The sequence below is a fragment of the Diabrotica virgifera genome, chromosome 4 (genome assembly GCF_917563875.1).
Source record: "Diabrotica virgifera virgifera chromosome 4, PGI_DIABVI_V3a".
Classification (NCBI taxonomy): domain Eukaryota; kingdom Metazoa; phylum Arthropoda; class Insecta; order Coleoptera; family Chrysomelidae; genus Diabrotica; species Diabrotica virgifera.
In genome coordinates this window covers 230,907,574-230,931,795 of record NC_065446.1, presented here as the reverse complement: position 1 = coordinate 230,931,795, position 24,222 = coordinate 230,907,574, and the positions used below count along the sequence as shown (strand labels likewise).

The following is a 24,222-nucleotide window of genomic DNA, read 5'->3' as shown; positions in this document are numbered from 1 at the left end:
TCCTTATCTCGTGGTTAATCTCCCTGTATTTATTGTCATTTTTGTTCTTATATTGTCTCCGTTGTTCCATCATATTCAGTATCTCGTCATTCATCCATTCCTCTTTTCTCCTTGTGGAAGTCTTTAGTATATCTTTACAAGGTTCTAGTATGCAATGTTTTAGTTGCTCCCAGTGCTCGTCAATGTCATTGGTGTCTATGTTCAGATCTCTACAGTTCTTATGCAGTTCGTGTTGAAGATATTCTTTTACGTTGGGTTCTTTAAGCTTGCTTATGTCTATTGTAGCTGTTCTCTGATTTCTTTTAATATTTTTAAGTGCGAGTGTAATTTTGGCGATAAGTGGGTTGTGGTCTGAGGCCACGTCTGCTCCGGGATATGCTTTTACGGCTTTAACAGCATTACGGTATCTTTCGTTTATCATAATGTAGTCTATCTGGTTCCTAACTACTTTCTCCGATGAATCTGCGGGCGATCGCCATGTATACAGTCGTTTGTTGGGTAGTTTGAAAACTGTGTTTGTGATAATGAAGTTCTGCTCTTGGCAAAATTGTAGTAGACGATCACCTCTCTCATTGCGATTTCCCAGACCATATTTTCCTACACATTTTCCGCTTTGCCCCTTTCCAATTTTTGCATTGAAATCACCTAGGACTATCGTGATTTCTCTGCTTTTTGTTTTTTTTCAGTGCTTCTTCGATATGCTGGTAAAATAATTCTAGTTCTTCTTCATTGGCATTCGTCGTAGGAGCATATACTTGTATCAGGTTCAACGTGGCATGAGATGTCTCTAATTGTAGTACCATGACTCTTTCTGAGATGGGGACAAACCCTTTCACTGCTCTATTAGATATTTTATTAACAATTATTGCCACTCCGTGTCTATGTAGGTTGTCATCGCTACCTGAATAATATATTGTAGCTTCTGCTGTTGAGAAGCAGCCTGAGTTAGGCCACCTGGCTTCACTGATACCCAGTATATCAATATTCAACCTGTTCATCTCTTGAATTGTATTGTGCATCTTACCAGGCTGAAACATGCCCTGAACATTCCAGGTTCCAATTTTAGTATTGGACAGTCTTATTCTCTCATCTCCGCTTTTGTGACAAGGAATTCGCTGATTAACGACCTGAGAGGCCTTGTCTTTTCCTCCCCTGCCGGATCTTGGCTTCCGAGGGCCATAATCAGTATCACTGTTGTTGGTTTCTACCACCATGATGATTGTACTAGGGATATCCATAGGGATCTTTAATGTAGTGGTTTCCCCTTGCCTTCTACATCCTTATGCCGTTGACCATTACTTGGTTCTTCCGCCTTCGGGGCCGATTTCTCAACCTCAGGGCAAAAGGGTGCCCTACCACTTTCTAACTCATCCGCCCAAAGCCGTTGGCCAATAAGTGGGGGATTTCTTATTCCGGCAATCGTTCGGTGAGTAATTTGATTCCATATTACCCCTAAAATCGAGGGTTGCCACTTCCGCCATCTACACCGTACCTAAGCTCCGCTTCTCCGCCGTAGCTGCCGTTGTGGACTTCATCCGTAACCCTGGACAAGGGACCCTAAACAGGTACTAGTTTCCCGGGTCAGGAAACCCCCAGAATCTGCGGACGGCAGGGATTGATTCATTTTCCCTGATAGGACTATCTTCAAGAATTTAAAGAGTTCCTACCCGCTACCCGTCCAACCATACTCCGGTACAAATATTTTTATATTTGAACCATCTTCTTCGTTTCGTTATGGTCCAATTCAGTCTTCTTAGAAATTTTAAACTCACGAACAATGCATTGATCCTCCATTGGTGAATATCATTATTCAAATTATTATTAATGGGATGGATGGGCTTGATATTCACTACACCACTTCTCAAATTGTGGAATTAAATTGAATATGTCGACGTTGACCCTCATTTCTACTTTTCTCCGACCTTCTTGTTCGACGATAATTTTCGAGCTATATTTACTTTGTATTAGCTCGGTTGCCGAAATCCCAGCTTCGCACGGATATAATGCTAATGGAATTAGTTGGAAATAAGGAGAAATTTAACGTAGGTTAGATTTCTCCCCAAAAATATCACATAGGTACATGTATGTGAGATTTATCAAAAAGTCTGTTTCCACAAAGTGTTTGGCATATTCATGTTTTTCTTCTTCAAGATAAGAGTCTTGTCATAATTAGAACATCTTCTTCTTCTTCTTCTTCTTATGCCGTCTTCTAACGAAGACTGGCGATCACTTATTTAAACGCTTTTCTGTCTTTTGCAAGGTGAAATATCTGTTCAACACTGAGGTTAGTCCAATCTCTGATATTTTTTAGCCAAGATTTCTTCTTTTTTCCCAAGCCTTTTTTCCCCTCTACTCTTCCTGGCATGATGACGTGTAGCAGAGAGTATTTATCGTTACGAAGTATGTGGCCCAGATACGATGTTTTTCTTATTTTAATTGTGTTCATAAGCTTCCTGCCATGTCCAATTCTTCTTTAACACTTCTTCGTTTGAGACTTTTGCAGTCCAAGGAATTTTCAGAATACGCCTATATAGCCACATTTCGAATACCTCCAATTTTTTACGGATTGTGCTTTTAGAGTCCAAGCTTCTACGCCATATAGTAGTTGCGACCAAACATAACATTCGACGAACCACAATCTAATGTCCATACTCAATTTCTTATTTGTAAACATTGACTTGAATTTTATAAATCCTTTTCGAGCTATTTCTATTCTGACCTTTATCTCCTCATCTTGATCTAATTTTGAGTGTATAATTGATCCTAGGTATTTATATTTCTCGACCCTTTCTATCGGTTTACCCTCCAATGTCAGATGTATCTATGTTGTTAACAGGGTTTTTTGAGATCACCATGAATTTTTATATTCATTGTTATTCCCATCTTTTTGCTTTCTCTGTTAATGATACCTAGGAGACTTTGTAAATCGTCTATATTCTCTGCCATGATTGCGGTATCGTCTGCAAATCTTATGTTATTAATGCCTCCTGAAATATTAGTTGGGAGTACACACTGAATAATTGTGGCGACAGCACGCATCCCTGTATTAGAATTATAATTAGAACGTACGCGCCAATATACTCCCATGAGAGTGCAAGTGCAATCGTGAGTGGCAGTAGTACGAAAAAGATACCTATATATGGGTTCAGCTCCCATATCTTCACACATTTGTTTAAAAAATATTGCTGTCAGTGCCCGAATTCTTATACCGGGTGGTGAATTGGAAAACGGGCCATAGGAAACTCAATGTAAAGTTCTAAACTGTTGAATTCCTGCCTCCTTAATCATCAAAAGACATGAGAAACTATTTGTAGAGGATTGAAATCTTTATTAAAAACAATTGATAAAATTGTTCTACGAATTAAACACATTTCAAAATTTTGTACAACACAGTAAATTTCAAGTGGGAAGCTACTCATTTCTATTAGGATTGTAACGATGGGGGTTTAATTTTTACATTTCAAAAAGAAAAAAGCAGAGAGTGACTTTATTTTTATCATAAGTCAGTCAGTTCTTATGCAAAAAACTTTTATCAGAGCTTATTTGAAAGGTTTTTTAATGAACTTTAATAGATATTTGTTAAGTTTTTCAAAAAAATTGCACCATATTCGAGTTATTTGAGATTAAGCGTTCTCCATTTTGATGTTCTTCGAAAATAACCATCCTTTAAAGAGCAATAACTCGGTCGCTATTGAGTTTACCTAGGTTTTTTAGATGCGAATCTCTTTGTTATTTTATTAGTATTATCATTTTGTTCTTAATAATTTTCAACGAAAACATTTCGTTTATAAATTCGCAAAAGTGTGTGTGTTATTGCGTTGCCGCTCCTGCAATACTCAGGTCAGATTTATCGATGGATTCTTATGTAGTTTTTTCTTCTGAATCCAAATCTGAAAACGGCATTTCGATATTTCTAACCGTCTTCGAGATAATCGACTTCAAAGTCTAAAATGTGACGTCAAAATCATTTTATTTTCTTCCGACACACTACACGTCCAGCTGAAATCGTTGCTATTAAGTAGGCTAGTTTTTTAATCTCAATTTGTTAAGCAAAGCATAGGTTATTTACATTGGAGTTTGACACTTCGTGAATTTATCATTTGATAGTGAATTTAATTATTATATAAAATAAATAAGATGTTCAAAAATACAATTTGAGTATATTTTAAAAGCAATAATTATTTAATAACAGCATTAAAAAGGTTTATACGGGTATACGGCCTCCCCTTTATGATAAATGGACTGGAAACTCGACACAACTGGCTACTAATTTTAGTAGGTATTTTTTTTGTTTTTGCGAATTTTGCCAAAATTGACAAAATTACTAATTATTTAGTAATTATTAACTAATTAGTAATTATTTTTTTTTGGCAAATTGGCAAAATTATTGACTAAAATCACTCACCAGTTGTGTTTGAGTTTAGCGAACCGACAGTATGAAATAATATTGTTTGGTATAAAAAATTATGGTCTGATATGTGCAATTACATCCTTCTAATGGAAAAAAATATTTGAAGATTTTTCTCAAATTATGGATACCAACAACATTTTCATTTTTATAACTCTTTTATTTTTAATTTGACGAAGAAAAGTTATTCTCCATAAAAACCTCTTCATGTTCTAAGATTTATGATGCAACCATCATATGCAAAATTTTATACGAGGTATATAAAAAATATGAATTTCGATCAAAAGTAAACTACCTTTATAGTTCATAACATTTAAATTAGAATGATATAATTGCACACTAAAACATAATTATTAATTCTAAACAACTTTTCATAATAGGAATTTTCCATATTATGAATTAAAATACTTAAATAAACAAAGTTTTCGTTATGATAATTCTCTCATTTTCAGCTTGTTTTTTCTATAAAATTAACTCTTTTTAAGTTATTCATGAAAAACCGTTATAAAACGTGAGTTTTTCCAATGAAATATGCATAGTTTCAATCGCAAATAACTTGGAGTGTAAATTTTGCAAAAAAAATTATAAAACAAAATTTACTCAGAATTTATCACTCTATCGATTTTCATAGTTATTTTGATTAAAAAAAATTTTCATCCGCTAGATGAGGTTGTTTTCACCTTCAGAGCAAAAGCGGCATAGGGTAGATTTTAACAAAGGTTATAATTACTACCTAAATCCAAATTTTTAAGGAAATCGACGTTGGTTCTCAAAATTCCACGAGAAAATGGCTGTTGATTGGACTATTAACTATGGTTGTTTTAATCTGGAATTTTCTTGAAAATTCCACACCTGTAATTTTGAACCAATCAAAATACGTTATTTTGACAGATCACCATGGCAACGGAGGTATTTTATCGGAAATTTTTTGCTCGTGGGGTACCCAACAGCGAATTATAGTGGAAATTTTTTGACGTTTACAATAACAGAACATTTTTGACAGACTGGTTTTTATTTGTTTACATAATTTAGTTTTGATTCATTTTCTATCACTTGTAGTTACTCAAAACTTATGTAAAATTGAAGAATATACTATTTTCTATCTTGAAATGGTATTCCCATGCAACTACAATGAGTAGAAATTACGAATTTGAAAGCCTAAATAATTGCTGACAAAGCTATGGCGCGCTATTAATCTGTTTATGCAGCTTTGGATTTTCAAATGCAAATTTGGTGTGGAATTTTCTTACCGAATACCACGCGAAGTCAAATTAATATCCGGAAATTTTTTTTTGATCATGAATATTTTTAGAAAATTTCCCTCGTCTGCGACTCGGGAAATTTTCAAAATATTCATGATCTCAAAAAAAATTCCGGAAATAATTTGACCTCTAGTGGTATTACTAGTGAAAATATTTAATTTAAAACCAGGAAGTAAGGTTAAAAATCTCTAGTTAACACCTGTAATCCTACGTTTTTGAGCGATTAACATAATCTCTTGTTAACAGATTATATGGTTAAGTGTTAAACTTGCATTAAACAACACAATATTAAGTTTAATTGAAGATTATTTTTAATCTTAAGATAATCTCCAAATGAACAATCATAAACTTAATTAAATATATGTTTTTTTTTTGTTATCAGGTGCTTTCCTTATTCCTTTCGCTATCATGTTGGTACTGGAAGGTATCCCATTGTTCCTTATAGAGTTAGGTATTGGCCAAAAAATGAGACTAGGCTGCCTTGGAGTGTGGAGTACAATCCATCCCTGGTTAGGTGGCATCGGAATTGCTTCGTGTATAGTAACGTTCTTTGTTGCCCTCTATTACAATGTGATCATTACGTGGTGCTTTTATTATCTCTTCAACAGTTTTCAGGTAAGATTCATTCATATTACTACTATACACTGTTTTTGAACTAGGAAAAGTAATTCAAATTTATCGAGCTGAAATGCTTGTTTGTAATTGGTCCAACCTCAGGCAAGTTTACTTCACTGTTAGCAAATTTTGACACTATCGACATTTATGAAATTTTAGCACTATTGGCATTTAATAGGTTAATTAAATTATATAGGCGATTTTTTGTTTTTTCTGCGTTAGTCCTTTTATTTTTAGATTTGTAGTCTGCTTTTATATAAAAACAGTTATTTTTAGAACTGTTTAGCGTTTTATTAGTAAAATTAGTATAATATAATATTTATGGAATGCCGTTGAAGACCGACATTATTCGTGACTCGTTAAAATGGCTCGATCAAAACAGCCCCGCCAGAAAAGCCCAGTCAAAATAGCCCGGATACAAAAGAGCCTCGACAAAATAGCCAGCAAACAAAATAGCCCTGACAAAACAGATCGCACACAAAATAGCCCCGGCCAAGAAAGCCCCGGCTAAAACAGCTCCAGCGAAAACGCCCTCAACAAAAGGTTTTACCTATTAACGGAGTACCATTTATTTTATCATAACATCAAGAATTTAATTCATTCTGGTCCAAAACATTACAATTCTAATTTGACAACAATTATCCTTACGATTTGTCAAATCCTTTACATAACAGAACGCATTGTAAGAACTTGACCTAACAGAAGACACAGAGTTTGAGTTATGAATCAAGGATAATCTTTCTTCTTTTACGGCACTACAGCCCAAATTGAGCCTTGGCCTCCTTTATTTTTTGCCTCCACCCTTGTTTGTCTGTGGCTGCTCTTCTCCATAATAGGATAATTACCATTTCCGAAAAAATGTATTTTTAAGGGATTATTTCATGACGATTTCTGAAGGGAGCTTTTTTGTCGGGACTACTTTGTCGGGGCTATTTTGTGGGCTAGCTATCGTTCCGCGGATATTTTTTCTGCAGGCTATTTTGTCGGAGATGTTTAGTGTGCGGGATATTATGTCGGGGCTATTTTTTCGTAGCTTTTTCGACGGGGCTACTTTGACGGGGTACCGACATGATCAGCCAAAAAAGATATATTTGGTGATTTTTCTAGTAACATTTTTGGGTGTGAATCTGTCTTTTGAGTTTACTCCTCCTGATTTAAAAACAAGGTGTAGTAAAATATACACACATCGGAAAAGTCTAGAGATATTTTTAGAAAGAGACGTAATTTCTTCTTTAATTGTTTTTGTAATGTATCAGCACTAACTATTCTGCTGAAACACACACGTGCTCGAGACGTTACTACTTTAAATAAAAGCCGGACATTTAACGGACTAGTTTTATTGTTGAATTGAAGTAACATACAAGAGGTCGATACAGGTTACCATTGCCTTATATACTACTACAGTGAAGTGGGATGGTCACTGATGTCAAAATGAGCAGTGACACCGCACGAAATACAAATAACCTAAACTTAGTAGAAAATTTCGAAAAATACAATTTAAAAGAAAATTGGTAATCACAAAATATAGTTGTAATAATGTAACGACGAAGTTCACCCTGTAGGAATAATGAAAAAAAAATCGACAAGATGTTGGTATGTCATAGAAGGGGATGTTAGCGTGTTACAAAATTTGAAGAACATGTCCTCGGTTGCTCAGTACGGAAGATATATGGGGGTGGATCTTAATGGGGTGTTATTAGTATTCTCTTATTAGCTTAAAAATAGAAAAAAAAATAGAAAGTCAAATAGAATATCAAATAAAAAGAAATAAAATATTAGGCGCCACTGGTTTCTCGTCGATTCTCGTCGTCCTTGATTCTCCCACACGTACTCTTGGATGTTGCGAAAGGTCCCTCTCGTCCAAACTGCTTCACACACAAACAAACAGGACTCGCTCCAATTCTCGACTCAGTTTTTTCTCTGCTCGATATCTTGTGCAACTAGATACCAATGGGCTACTCGTTCTAGACAGAAGCAGGAATCTTCCTCGGACACAGGAAAATTACCTTCTCAAACCGGTCAACGATTTCGTTTTAACTTGATTCTGTTTGCAAAGGCCAATTTCACCACTTTACACTGACTTCTCACTTTTCAAAAATTGGACTGCTGTCTTCAGATATTCATTTCACAGTGCCCATTTTTTCTCTCGTCAAAATCAGACTCCACACTCTTATCCCTTCCATCCATCATTTTTGCACCAATCACAAAACATCCTTTCTACCCACTACCCATATTATCATTTCTCAAGAACCAATTTAATTTGTATACAACTTTCCATTTTGTTAAATTCTCGGAGACATCAAATTACTTTCGTTGTTTCAAACTGCTAAACAAAAAACCTTACATTCTAAAATCAATAAATTTGTTTACCGCTTAACCTTCTTCGAATTTTTTATAAAATGTCTTATTGTCCAATGCAAAGCGAAATAAACGGTATTGTCTAATCCGACCGCACCATTGTTTAAGTCCGTTCAAAAACCCATTAAGAAAAACCACCTTCTTAACGATTTCACTTTTCCGCGAAAACACTGATTACCAACTAAATTATCCTATTACAATTTTTGGTCATATACAGGGTGATGAAAATCTATAATTTCGTGGTCTCTGATATAAATTTATTTACTAAATTTTTCCAAAAAAATTATACAACAGTATATATATTAATTATTTATAGAAACTTTTTAATTCCTGGTTTTCCGGTCTGATAAAAATAAAACACTTTGTTATGGCTTTACAAACAATTTAACTAATAGAAGAACTATTTTATTTTCAGTATCCCCTTCCATGGGAATCATGTCCTATTATCAATGGAACAGTTGATGCCGAATGTGATAAGTCCTCAGCAACAGCATATTTTTGGTACAGAGTTACTTTGGACGCCTCCCCTAACATTGAAGATCCAGGTATGCCAAAATGGTGGATAGTGCTATGTTTACTTCTCTCGTGGATTGTGGTTTTCTTTATTATGATGAAGGGAATACAAAGTTCTGGAAAGGTAATAGCTCGTATTGTATAATATGAATATGATATCTTATGGACTAAAATATTTAATGGAGTAAAAGTTCCTAAAAAAATTTTGTTTACTTATCTGTAGAGATACAGACATTCTTGCAGAAAATCTACAAGATCTCTAGACATTGGCTAGTATGAATAAAAATGAGAATATAATTTATACTCCAAATGTGGCAGCATATTTTCCATCTACTCTTATGTACTGTGAGTAGAAACTCATCACATCAAAATATTTGTATTCATATGAAATAGAGTATAAACTTTTACATTATGCTCATACTCATGAGAACACACACGTGAGTTTATACTTCGTTTATGCATACCACTAATTATTAAATGTAGTCAGTGAAGCATATTATCGGAGAGGCCTAAAAATCAATATTTCAAAAACAAAGTGGATGGCAGTTGGAAAGATTAAGGTAAACCAAGGATTCATTATCTTGGTGGAGAGTATTTAAAACGGGTGAACCAATTTAAATACCTTGTCAGTTGGTTAAATGTAAATTGCGACTCTAATGAAGAGATAATCATTAGGATCGAAATATCACGAAAGGTATTCAGCCCTATTCTGTAACTTTTAACAAATCGAATAGAAATGACCAAGTCGAATCGTAATTACCCAAAATCGGAATGTTTGATATCTATCGCGTCATTTTTGTGTTTGGATCGGTATTCTGTAACTCATATCGTAATCGAAATCTCTTGACTTCTATTTCACGCGGTTCTGAGGAGGTGGCAACCGCGCAGTAACCAGCGAAATTGTGTTCTGTGACCTATTTTGTTACTTGAAATATGACACCGTTGCCATTTCCTCAATGTTTTCATACTTTCTTCATACTATCCTCAAAGTTTTGAGAAGTAAATAAAATATTCGTGTAAATACTGGATGCAAAAAGCTCAAAAGAGGATAAATGGTTTTAAATTAAAGTTAATTAAAATTGATATAAAAAAGAAGATAAACTGATAAATAAAAAAGATAAGTGAAGATAAGAAGTATAAATGCTTTTAAATCAAAGATATTTAAATTGATGTTATTAATTCATTATTATTAATAAATTATTTAAAATTGATATTACTAATAATATGCAATCTTTAAGATTCGATTCCAGTTGAAATAACTGCTAAACAGCGTTTCCCAAAAATGGCATCTTTTCTATAATTTGTTCAGACTATGAGCGTTGACTGATAAATATACAAGTATACTGGTATAATATGTATTTATCAATTAACGCATAAGAAGTCTATCGTATGCTATTCTTGTGCATTATACCATTGATTGCAATTGTACAAGAAATATGCGAACAAAATATGGCAACAATGTGAATGGGAAACATTCAGACGCCAAGTAGCAAATAAATAAGGTTAGGTCCAATTATTCATACTCGTACAACATGTCTAAATGAAATATATATAGTTCTCTAAACAAATAACACCACAGACTAAAAATTAAGCAGCTAAAAAAGGTACAAATACTATAAATAATTATAAATAAGTAGTATGTAATTAATTATTTTTATATATAAAATATAAACGTCAAATCAAAACAAAATGCGCTTGCGTCAACCACAATTCCGATAATCGAAATCTCATCTCGACAGGGTAAATGCTGTCGAAGTGATTTCTATTCACATTACGATTGTAGAGATTCCGAAGTAGTTATGGAATACGGATTTGGACTATTTCTATTCGACTTGGTCACTTCTATTCGATTTTACTGACTTCTATCATCGAAATGAGTTACAGAATAGGCATGATTGATGACCTGGAAACCAGTTTTATGTAACCGAAACGTGTCGGCAATATTGGCAAGAAGGTCCTGAAATGGTATGTATGGCTATCTTACTGTATGGTTGTAAGATATGGACGTTAAAAATCACAATGCAAAACAAATTAGAAGCATTTGAATTGTGGTGCTATCGACGAATGCTAAAGATATCGTGAGTTTCGCACACTTGCAATGAAAATGTTCTCCAAATGATGAATTCAGAACGTCTGCTCATAAACATCATAAAGAAGAGAAAAACAGAATACTTCGGCCATATAATTAGAGAACCTAAATACCATCTATTTCGCCTTACAATACAAGGAAAATTGGAGAGAAAAAGATGGATTGGTCGAAAGAAACTTTGGTTTCTTTCTGGACAATGGTGTGGTTTCACACGTCTAGTCCAAATTGCGTTCCGTTTCTTGGGCCTTGTCGAATTGCGTCCCAAATATTTTGTTTACCTGGCCACCGATAACGTCTAGTCCGAATTGCGTTTCATTTCTTAATTAGCCAACAGGGGCTAATTTTGACGACAACATTTTGTGCAATAATCGAATGTTCCATCCATAAATAAAGTGGAATTGTTACACATAAATGAAAGATTAGACAGACATGAAAAAACAACAATATTAAACTGTTAATCATTAATCAACAAAAACTGTTCATTTTTGATAGTAAATATTTCAATTTGTTTCAAAAATTCTTGAACATCCTTGGCTGATTTTGGCAATTTTGGAACCGTTTTCAATCGCGTGCGATTAATGTTCTTTCTTATGTATTGGACATTGTTTTGTTGACAGAGAGGTAAGTACTTCGCTTCGCTTTTCGATTTCCTTGTGTAACAACTTCGCAGGTCGTTCCGCAATATCTGCTGTTGCTTTTCTTTTAAGAGAATTGTTAACTTTCTGGTGAATTAATACTTCTTTAGCAAGCTCATGATTCTGTTTACCACTAACTTGTGAAAACACATTATTTAATGTATATAGTTTTGCTTTACACTTTTTATTTGTACAATACCACACAGTTTCACCAAACTTTTTTAATTCACGAAACTTTCTAAATTTGAATTTTTGAAAAACTGTAAGTGGTTTCCCCGTTCACTTAACATCATTTCAAAATCCATTGCGCGGTGCGATTGTCTAAAGGCGGCTGCACAATTGCCCGGGAACGGGAACGAGAACGGAAACGGGAACGGGAAAAAAGTTAACCTCTATGTAAATTAATGTTATAGATGCACAATAACCGAGAACGAGAAGCTGTTCGGTAACGGGAACGGGAAAGTTGACCATGTTTTAACTTTCTCGTTCCCGTTGTATTCCCGGAACCAATCAGAAGGCAGTATTAAAAATACTGTCAAATGCCCAATAAAAATTTGTTATTAGAAGTGTGTGATCAAGTTTTAGTGACAATTTTTATACATTTTGCATTAAAATAAATGACGAAACGATTGATTTCTTTATTGGAAAAATGTCATCATCCGTATGATTGATGTAGATCATAGTACGTACTTATATGGTAATATTTGAATGATATGCTTTTTATCTTTATGCTGACAAACCTTTGCGATTGCACACATATTGTGTAAATCCAAGATTATAAAAAACGAAAATATTATAAAAGCTCGTCATCAAATAAATCCATATTTTTAGAGTTAACAGTTCTTTTAATAAAATTAGAAAAAGATCGTTCCACAAAATTTATTTTGAGAAGAAAAATAATTAATAGCACAAGTGACAGTGTCACAAAACAGCTGTTTACCATTTAATTGTGAATCTGCTGATGCTTTCAGTTTCCGTTCTCGTTCCCGTTTCAGTTCTCGTTCCCGTTCCCGGTCAATTGTGCAGCCGCCTTTAGTTCACTCTTTACTGTTTGGAAATAAACTGCAATTTTAAAAATTCCATCCTATCAAGTTAACCTCCACTTTCTCTTATCTTTACTAAGAAACTAATTAGGTAAACCCTGTAAACCCAGGTAATACTGTGTAGGATTAAATTTTATTGTTAGAAACGGAACGCAATTGACCATACAAAACACATTAGCGATTTGGGAGTTTTTGTTGCTACGTAACGTACGCATCTCCGTATACGTAAAGCAACTAACGTGTCGTAGAGGATGAATGTTAAAATAGGTAGTTTTTGTAACTGCCTTAACGCAACGTAAAGCAAATCTTAAAGTCATTTTTAAATTCCGTTGACATTAAAAAATAAAACAATGTTCACACAATATACAATTAATATACAAATGTAAAAAAAGATAAATGAATGATGAAATTGTATGGTTTTAATTGCTTCTATTTAAATATAAAAATATTATTTTTCCTTAGGTTAAAATTTTTTTATTTTTGTTGATACCTACTTTTTAGTTGTAAATTATTGTACCTACATCAGAATTCCAGTATAATGTAAATAGTTTGGTAATATTTATTTGAAAATTTTACTGAAACTAGGTCATTTGTTTATCTAGTTATTAATTGTGGTAATCACTGTATATCTTAAATTAATACAAGATTTGTTTGTTTTGCTTTACTAATAGACAACTTAAAAACAATACAATTTTAAATCTATTATGAAGTTCCAATTTCCAGTTACAAACACAGAATAATTTTACTCAAATAGACTAAACCAATAACCAATATATAACCTTAAAATGTTTATAAATGGGTAGTACGCTGATGAAATGTTCATTTGGTAGGTAATCGGGCAAGATCCTCGTGTGCATTCGGTGACTTTCGGTTCGATAGGGATGCGTATGAACCTAACGTACCAGCCCGTAACCTTAGGTAATACGTATCGCGATACGGGAGTTCAACCATTAATGCGCAAGCGTATATGTCAAAAAGATGCGTTACGTTTACGTATTTGTGTGCACAAAAACTCCCTATTACCTGAAAATCCCTCAAAATTTTGGACGCAATTCGGATACCTCCGTTTCACAGTAGAAGAATTATTTCGCGCAGCAGCCGATAGAGAGACGTTTCAGAAACTTGTAAGCATGATGACGTCTGAATACGGACACGGCATCTAAAGAAGAAGAAGAAGAAGGGATAAGAAACATCTGAATATAAAAATAGTTAATTATTTATATGGAAAATAAGCCACAATTAAAATGAAAAAATAATTTTATTAACGTTTCGACGCCCAAATCGGCTGCCGTTGTCAAAATACAAAATTATTAATAATAAAATATTATTAATATAAAATAATTAATCATAAAAATGCCACAAGGAAATAGCTTCAGAACAACAATAAAAATAGTGTACCTATAACGATTTCTAATGTTAATTGAAGGACATAATGAACTAAAAGAAAGAATATTCATAATAAATTAGCCTAAAGGCGCGTCCAAACCAAATTTGCGGTTCGCGAACAGCTCGCGAGCTGTTCGCGAACTATTGCGAGCTGCTCGCTAACTGTAACCGAACAAGACGTCTACACCAAAAATTAGAGTGGTTCGCGAACAGTTCTATAGAACAGTACGCTGAAGTTCGCATTGGTTGCATTGCTTTGCTGTCCTCACTATTTTAAAACAAGGCTGTTATATAGATACTATAATTATTTTCTTTTTGTATTCTGCATTTGTGGGGTCCCATAAATTGGAATGTTTAGGGTATTCCTCTATTAATGTAATAATTTCATCTTCGGACCATTCAATTTTCAATAAACATGCTTTCAATAAACATTAACTATGAATTAATTAACTACCTATATTATTTATTATACTACTTACTATTAATTAACTATTTACTATTAATTAACTGTATTAATTATTAAACTTAACTCTATTAACATACTAATTAACTATTAGTCTAGTAAAATAAAATTCCACTACATGTAAATCACAATGTAAATTCGTACAGGTTGAAACTAATTTTATATCAAAGTTTAGGTGGAGACAAAAGATATTTTCAAGAAAGTATCCAAATCATACAAGGGGATCATTGTTTAAATAATTAAAAAGGGGTCATTTTTGCAAAAAAAATTACTTTTTTAACTGCTGGGGTCATTCAATTACTAATGAAATTCTATATGATTTTTTCTGCAAAGTTGAGGGGTAAATCTTTTACATAAGACTTACTAAATTAAATTTGACCCCCTATTTATTTAAATAATTGTATATAAAACTTTAAAAACAAATTTGCAAACAATTATGTTTAGCATTTTAAATAAGCATTATAAAATATCTTATTTTACAGGAGAAGTTGGGCTATGTTATCAGTATTAATAAGAAAAAAATCGGGCTAAAAATATTAAATATTTTTTGAGATATTGAATTTGTTTTTTAAATGTTACTCTATTTTCAATTGCAAAAACGCGGTTGTTGTCAAAGAAATATTCACCTGTATTAGATCTCATTATTTTTATTTCTATGTATATTTTCGATAAATGTATTGATAAATTAAAATTTCAATTAAACTTCCCCCTAAAATGGCATTTGAAAATTATTCAAATTTGTTTATAATTTGTTTTTTTAATAACATCGCGTGGATTAAATATTTTAAAATGCCGTTTCGATAATTGGGTTCCTGGGAAATTTTTTTGTCTTTTTTTCTTCTTATTTTTTTTTCTTGGAGTTTTATGTATTAAGGGCCCTTTTAGGGTTAAGTTTCATTAGGAATATCGAATCTCTAAGTTGTAGATTCTAGACCTAAAAATATTAAGATTGGTCTAAAATCACTTAAATAAAATGTGGCTACTTACTGAGTTACAGGGTGTTTTATTTAAAAATTTAAAAATTATTTTTACCAAGTACTTTCAAAGTAATTGGCGTATCCTTATCATACTTGGCAGAAAGTGTGGCTACTATACAGTCTACTAAATTGTGATAAATAAAAAGTTTCTATCTACTACCAGAGGCGTACGACAGGGGATAGTGAATGGTTGACCCTTTCCAAATTCTACGCCACTGAGGGTATTGCTTACTTACTTACTTAGTCCTAAGCCTTTCTACCTTTAGGTGTAAGGCTGGTGGAGTTGAGTTTGGCATTGTAGTCTTCATGCTTTCCGATCTTGCGTTAGGTTTCTTGCACTTTCCAATGTCAATCCCTTCTTCTCGACTTCTTTCCTGATTTCATCTACCCACATATTGGTCTCCCTCTTTTGTTTTTCCCCTGCACTCTCGTTTTGAACACTCGTTTTGTTAGCCTCTCGTTCGACATTCTACACACGTGCCCGAACCATCTAAGTTGTCCTTCTACTATTTTTTCATTGATTGGTTCTAGTCTTAGATTTTGTCTAATTGTTTCGTTTCGTATTTTGTCTGTCCTCTTTCTGTTTGCTATTTTCCTCAGGAACCTCATTTCCATAGCATTGACTCTGGATTTTTGTCTCCCCGTCAATGTCCATGTCTCGCTGCTATACATGATTGTTGGTCTAACTACTGATTTAACGACTGCCGTTTTTACTTTTTCCGGTATTTCTTTTTTCCCAAAAAATGTTTTTTTTTATAGTGTTAAATAAGCTTCCTGTTCTTCCCATTCTCTCGTTTATTTCCATGTCTTGTTTACCATTTGATTCGATTATTACTCCTAGGTATTTAAAATATTCCACTTGCTCTAGTTGTTTCCCGTCTAATTCTATTGCGTGTGTGTTCCTCGTATTTGAAGTTATCATTGTTTTTGTTTTCTCTGTATTAATTTTCATATTTATGTTTGATAGTTCTTCTTCTAGGATACTATACAGTCTACTAAATTGTGATAAACAAAAGTTTCTATCTACTACCAGAGGCGTACGACAGGGGATAGTGAATGGTTGACCCTTTCAAATTCTACGCCACTGAGGGTATTACTATTTTAGCAAAATTTTTCGATTCTTCAATACCTTCTCTGTAAATAATATACTCTTTATTGGTAACGATTAAGTCATTAGTTTTCGAGATATTGGACGTTCAAAATGAAACGGCATAGTTATTTTGATTCATTCATTCATTCATTTTAAACTTCCAATATCTCGCAAACTGATGACTTTATCGATACCAATACAGTTATTTACACACAAAGTATTGGAGAATCGAAAAATTTCGCTAAAATAGTAATTCACTCAGTGGCGTAGAATTTGGGAAGGTTCAATCATTCACTATCCCCTGTTATACGCCTCTGGCAGTAGCTACAAACGTTTACTAATCACAATTTAGTAGGGTGTATAATAGCCACACTTTATGCCAAGTATGATAAGGATACGTCAAATAGTTTTAAAGTACTTGGTAACAATAATTTTTAAATTTTTAAATAAAACACCCTGTAACTCAGTAAGTAGCCACATTTTATTTAAGAGACTTTAGTTAAATCTTAATATTTTTAGGTCTAGAATTTACAACCCAGAGATTCAACATTCTTAATGAAATTTAACCCTAATAGGGCCCGTAGTAATATAACTCCAAGAAAAAAAGAAGAAGAAAAAGAACGACAAAAAAATTTATTAAGTAGTAAAAAATTCCCAGGAACCCAATTATCGAAACGGCATTTCAAAATACTTAATCCCCGCGACGTTATTAAAAAAACAAATTATAAACAAATTTGAATAATTTTCAAATTCCATTTTAGGGGGGAGTTTAATTGAAATTTGAATTTATCAATACATTTATCGAAAATATACATAAAAATAAAAATAATTGGATCTTACGCAGGTGAATATATCTTTGGCAACAACCGCGTTTTTGCAATTGAAAATATAGTAACATTTAATAAACAAATTCAATATCTCAAAAAATATTAAATATTTCTCGACCACTTTTTTTTTGCTTAATATTAGTAACATAGCGCAAGTTATTCTGTAAAATAAGATATTTTATAATGCTTATTCAAAAAGCTAAAAATAATTTTTTGCAAATTTGTTTTTAAAGTTTTATATACAATTATTTAAATAAATAGGGGGTCAAATTTAATTTAGTAAGTCTTATGTGAAAGATTTACCCTTAAACTTTGCAGAAAAAAATCCTGTAGACCTTCGTTAATAAATGAATTACCTCAGCATTTAAAAAAGTATTTTTTTGCAAAAATGACCCCTTTTTAATTATTTAAGCAATGATCCCCTTGTATGATTTGGATACTTTTTTGAAAATATCTTTTGTACCCACCTAAACTTTGATATAAAATTTGTTTCAACCTGTACGAATTTAAATTTTGACTTTTTTTTATTTTATTAGGCTATATAGTAGCATTGTTTATCTACACATGGTCTAGTTATACAATGATAGTAGTATACAATAATAAAAAAGCAGCAAGCCACGTTAAAATATTTTAACATCAAACTAAAGTAAATACGAACATAACCCCTTTTTCGTTTAAGCGAACTTCAATACGTCCAGACCGTTTTGTTTACTAACTGGTTGTTCGCGAACAAACCCTTTGATGTTACCGCTATCCAAGCGAACTTTGAGCGAACAGCGAACTGTTCGCGAACCCATTACGAACTGTCGTCCACACAGCTGTTTGCGAACAGCTCGCTAACAGTTCGCGAACAGCTTGCGAACTTGGTTTGTACGCGGCTTAACAGATCGAATTTTTAGATTTTTATTTTTTTTGTCAAACTTAAATAATAAATATTTATCATATTTAATCATTTTTAGGTAGTATACTTCACATCTCTGTTTCCATACTTAGTGTTAACGATATTTTTCATACGAGGAATTACGCTTAAAGGTGCTAGTGCTGGGCTAGCCCACATGTTAACTCCAAAGGTAATTATCTTGTTTTATATACAGAGTTGGGATAAAGGATGGAACCAAGCAAATATCTTTGAAACGAAAAGAACAATATTTATGAAACTTTGCATGCAAGTACAGTGACGCAAAGGGCATCCGTTGCCATATTTTTTGTTACTACTTCACTTCCGGTTTCACCGGAAATACCCTTAACTTATTTACTTTAAATGGGACACCCTGTATATTTTTGCAGATTTTAAAAGAATTTGTTATTTTTAATTCATACATACCAAGTTTGGAAGAAAAAACTATTAAAACAAGAAATAAATCTCTTTAGAGTTAAAAAATAGGTTAATTTATTTACGTTAGACCAATGATGACAACACCTTTTAAATGCCATTGACACAGTGGGAAGAGAGTTTGGCCTAAATATAAACTGTTCAAAAACAAAATACATGGTATTTAGCCGTTTGGCCCATCAATATTCACGTTTATATGTTGATGGTCATATAATTCAAAGAGTACCCAGTTTTAAATATCTTGGTTGCCATATTACTGAACAACTAGATCCAGATAAAGAGATAAAATGTAGAATCGAGATAGCCCGCACGACATTTTTAAAAATGAGGTTATTCTTCTGTAATGATACCTTGCAACTTCAACTTCGAAAGCGCATGATTAAATGCTACATTTTGTCAGTCCTCTTGTATGGTGTCGAAGCATGGACATTAAAAATATCCACCATTAACCGTTTGGAGGCCTTTGAAATGTGGCTGCACAGACGTATTCTGAAAATACCATGGACGGCTATGCTGACAAATGTGGCAGTCCTTAAGAGAGCAAATGCTACCCGCGAGCTGCTTGATAACATCAAATATAGAAAGATGGCCTATTTTGGACACGTAGTAAGGGGAGACCGGTATAATATTCTTATAAACTTAATTATTCTTATAATAAACTTATTATGATGGGTAAAATCGAAGGACGCAGAGGAATTGGTAGAAAGCAGGCCTCTTGGTTGAAGAATATCCGGGAGTGGACAGGAATAAAGAAAGCAGAACACCTATTTGGAATAGCTCGAGACAGAGACAGTTTCGCCATGTTAATCGCCAACGTCAAGGGGACTTGATAGGGCACGTTAAGAAGAAGAAGACCAATGATATTAAAAATAAAAAAAAAATAATTTCAAATGTTGAAAATGTTTGCTGTTCACCTCCTGACAACGTGCAAGCCTATAAATAAATCCGTGAGTCACTTTTTGCAAGATTTCTCCACGTATTAGTTCACATTCATCGATTATTATTTTTTGTCTCAAATCCTGCAAGCATGTTGGTCGCCTAACGTAAACACGTAATTTTAGATAACCCAAAGAAAAAATCTAACGGGTTGAGGTCCGGAGAACGAGCGGGCCACTCTATGAATCCTCTACGTCCAATCCATGAATTTGGAAAATTCACTTCCAAAAAATGAAAATTCACCATAACCTATTATCATTAATATTTCAATACGATCTTTTCCACTAAAATGAACCATTTTTAATACAAATTATTTCTGTCAATTAGTTCAGTAACAGTTTTACCTACTATAATTCAAATAAGTCATGCAGTGCATGTAAACAACAATTTTTTTTCTATGGATGCTATACAATGTGCAACTTTTCTCACTACTTACATACATTCAAAACGAACAATTTCTCAGGGTGTGAGAAAAGTCGGCCATTGCAGTGAGAAATATTTTTTCTCACGGGTTCCATACGTTGAATCGCGGTTTCCATGGTAACATGCACAATACAAACACAAATATTTTTGTCAAATAAAATGTGTCAAATCAAAACTTACGAGGAATTACCTTTCAAACTGTTCAAATATAACTGGTAACTATAATTTTAAATAAATAAAAGTATATAAATATTAAGAATATTAAATACCTACATATGTGTATAATATGTATTTTATTTCAATTTTGGAATATAATCTACAACACCTACATTATTTAATTTTGAAGATTGAACTCTTGACAAAAACTCATCCAGAGAAAAAGTACAGTGTACAACACGTGAGAAAACGACATACTTCTCCCTCGCTTGATTTGCGGCACTCGCCTCGTACCTCGGCTCGTACCAACAAACTTCTGCGCTCGTGAGAAATATGTTTTTGTTTTCTCTTGTTGTACAATATACTATAGTCTACAGTATAGATGGTCCTCGTTTATTTCCAATTACGTTGTATTAATACAAAAAAATATGTACAGACACTTTTTAACAAATTTTCTCTATTAAATTTGGTATGTATGAGTTAAAAATAACAAGTTCTTTTAAAAACCGCAAAAATATATAGGGTGTCCCATTTAAATTAAATAAGTTGAGGGTATTTCCGGTGAAACCAGAAGTGGAATAGTAACAAAAAATATGACAACAGATGCCTTTTGCGTCACTGTACTTGCATGCAAAGTTTCATAAATATTGTTCTTTTCGTTTCAAAGTTCTTTGCTTGGTTCCATACTTTATCCCAACCCAGTATAATAGTAATAGAATAGTAATAGTAATAGTATCGAGCTAAAAGGAGACTTCGTTCAGAAATAAATCTCCATTTTTCCAAAATTTTCGTTTTTCTTTTGAAGGTTAGGTACTTATCGGACCGCCTTAGTATTCTACGTGTCGGACTTGTTAAAATGCCCAACATTTACATTTATGTCGGAAAAACATTTTCTCTTATATTATACATCGTTGGCTATTTAAAAAAAAATTAAAAACCAGCTCCTAGTTTTCATAATCATGAATTTGTCAGGTTTTTCGCGTTCCACAATTAAAGCTTCCCCTGTTCCAGTGTTCCCATACATCAAAGTTTGTCCGATTAGACACCGTTAAGCTATTAAAAAATTTTCAGCTTGCTATTAGTCAACTTTTTTTACGCGTGATCCAGGACTAATATCTTTTTTTTTTTTCAAAATATTTATTTTAGGTTCACAAACTGACGGAGCCGAAGGTCTGGTTAGATGCGGCTACTCAAGTGTTCTACTCATTTGGGTTAGCCTTCGGATCCCTGATTGCCTTTGGATCATACAACACTCCAAAAAACAATTGTGTCAGAGACGTTATTTTGGTCTCCATTTGTAACGCAGTCACAGCAATTTATGCCAGCGTTGTTATATTTGCCATTCTCGGATTTAAAGCTGTTTCCAACGTCGACAAATGCCTTCTGGAGTAAGTATAAATTAATAAATAGCGACAAAACTAAACTCTTTCCTATTTCCTAAATTTCTTTCCTATACTGTTGTACGGAGTTGAGTCGTGGACTCCCACAGACGCCACCTACAGGAAAATTGAAGATTTTGAAATGTGGCTTTATCGTCGAATCCTGAAGATATCTTATACCGACCACATTACTAATCACGGTGTCTTGCTGAGAATGCAAAAAGAAAAAGAGCTGTTAATCACAATAAAAACAGCCAAACACGAATACCTCGGTCACATCATGAGGAACAGTGAAAGATATGGACTGCTGTAACTAATCTTTCAAGTAAAAGTAGAAGGAAAGCAAGGACCAGGGAGGCGAAGGATTTCCTGGCTGAAAAACCTACGTACGTGGTTCAACACAACAACCACAAATCTTTTTAGAGCAGCAGTATGCAAAGTACGGATTGCTATAATGGTTGCCAATATCCGAAACGGATAGGCACTACAAGAAGAAAAAGACAAAACTAACTATGTATAAATACAATAGGTAACAGGCAGCGACAATAGACTAATCAGAGCAGTAATTGTTCTAGATCTAAAACTAGTAAGGATCAAATTAATCACAAAACCAACAGTAATCTGTATATGGATTATATTCAAATGTTGTTATGCCTCTGGTAGTAAAATAATTTTTACCTTCAAAAGATGTTTTACCCACCGAAATCTTGTACCCAGGAAATCCAGGGTAGCAAACATTCAAAAGTTGGTTTTACCTAACTAATAGAAAATTCGAAGTTGTCTTACGCCAACCCCCTGGTAGGAATTACAATTATTATTAGACTTAGGCAAATATGCAAATAAAAAAGTATGAAATATGCGCATAAATATGCGCATAAATATGCAGTATTTTATGCAAAAATATGCAGTATTTTATGCAAAATATGCATATTTATCTAGGAAATAAGCATGTAGTAAAAAATATTTACAATATTTTTTTATTTACAAAAATACTTACAATATTATAAATACATAACATATACAATTATTTTAACATATAAATATTATTTTGAATTGTGGTAACAATAGATTATCAAATGATGTTCAAAATTTTCTAATAAAAACTTATGGCTTCTATCTGAATACATATATTTGTAAATAGAAAAACTTCTTTCGACATCAACTGAAGTAACTGGGGCATGTTTCAAATTTACTATAATAGATGGTTCTAAATTAAGTGGTTCGGAAAAGGTCCCAGCTAGTACTTGAACCACTTCAGAAAGAACCTGGTAACCACTATTTTTTTCAATGGTTACTTTAAATTTTTGAAAAATTTCCTTTCCAATAGTACCTTTAACGTTTTGACACAATGACTCAAATTCTTTTATTAAAACTGTACTCTCTAACAATGATAATTTGGAGGATTCTAATTGAGTTATAGTTTTCTGGATAAAACTATAATTTGATTTTATGAATGACAGTTGCTGTTGGAGGATGTTATTTTGGAAGGCTTGCTTAGCTTCCAATAAAGATTGGCAACTATCATCTGTTAAAAGGTTAATTTTTTTTTTAAATCAACAAAATGATCAGCATAGAAATTAGCTGCTTCCAACCATGTTCCCCAACGTGTTAAGATGGGTTGTGGCAGTGGAACAGCAGGAAGCATATCTCTGTAACATTGTATTCTTACAGGTGATTTCAGGAATACCTTTTTGACGCTCCCTATTAAACTGTTAACTAGTGGAAATTTTTTTCTTATTTCCTCCGCAACTCTATTTATTCCATGCGCTAAACAAGTGACATGTATTAAGTTTGGATAAAATATTTTTAAATTTTGTCCTGTTTTCACCATATATGGTGCGGCATCAGATAAAATAAGCAATAATTTATCATTAGGCACAGCAGCAGGAAGAAAAAAGTTTGCTAATGCTTCTTGTAGAAACCGTGATATTGTTAGAGCGTTGGTTTTTTCCACTTGCTTACAGGAAATTAAATACGATTTTGGAAAGGTTTCCTCGCTAAGTACACCAATCAATAAGTGCACAATGTACCTTCCTGACCAGTCAGTGGTCTCGTCCACACATATGTAAAAGTAATTATTACCTATTTCGGCTTTTATGTTGTGGATAACTGAGGAGTATAACAAATTTACATTATTTCTCTTTAGAGTTCGTTCACTGGGAATGTTTTGTTTGCAATATTTTTTTAAAAAAGAACTAAAGTTTTCATTAGATAATTTTGAAAGCGGTATATTAGAAGATACTAATGCACGACACAAGTCTTCGTTAAAAGTTTCTTGTTCGGTTTGTTTTTTGGAACTTGACTGAAAGCACTTGGACACTGAAGGTTG

At 33.1% G+C, this 24,222-nt stretch overlaps 1 protein-coding gene across 2 annotated transcripts in view; it reads left to right on the top strand.

Moving 5' to 3' along the window:
* LOC126883329 (sodium- and chloride-dependent transporter XTRP3) overlaps positions 1-24,222 on the top strand; it is a 176,316-nt gene that overhangs the window by 58,754 nt on the left and 93,340 nt on the right. For both annotated transcript variants that reach the window (XM_050648713.1, XM_050648714.1), the window contains exons 3-6: positions 6,053-6,285; positions 9,059-9,280; positions 18,626-18,736; positions 21,661-21,902. In XM_050648713.1, the coding sequence (XP_050504670.1) occupies positions 6,053-6,285; positions 9,059-9,280; positions 18,626-18,736; positions 21,661-21,902 (808 nt within the window). The remainder of the gene's footprint in view (positions 1-6,052; positions 6,286-9,058; positions 9,281-18,625; positions 18,737-21,660; positions 21,903-24,222) is intronic.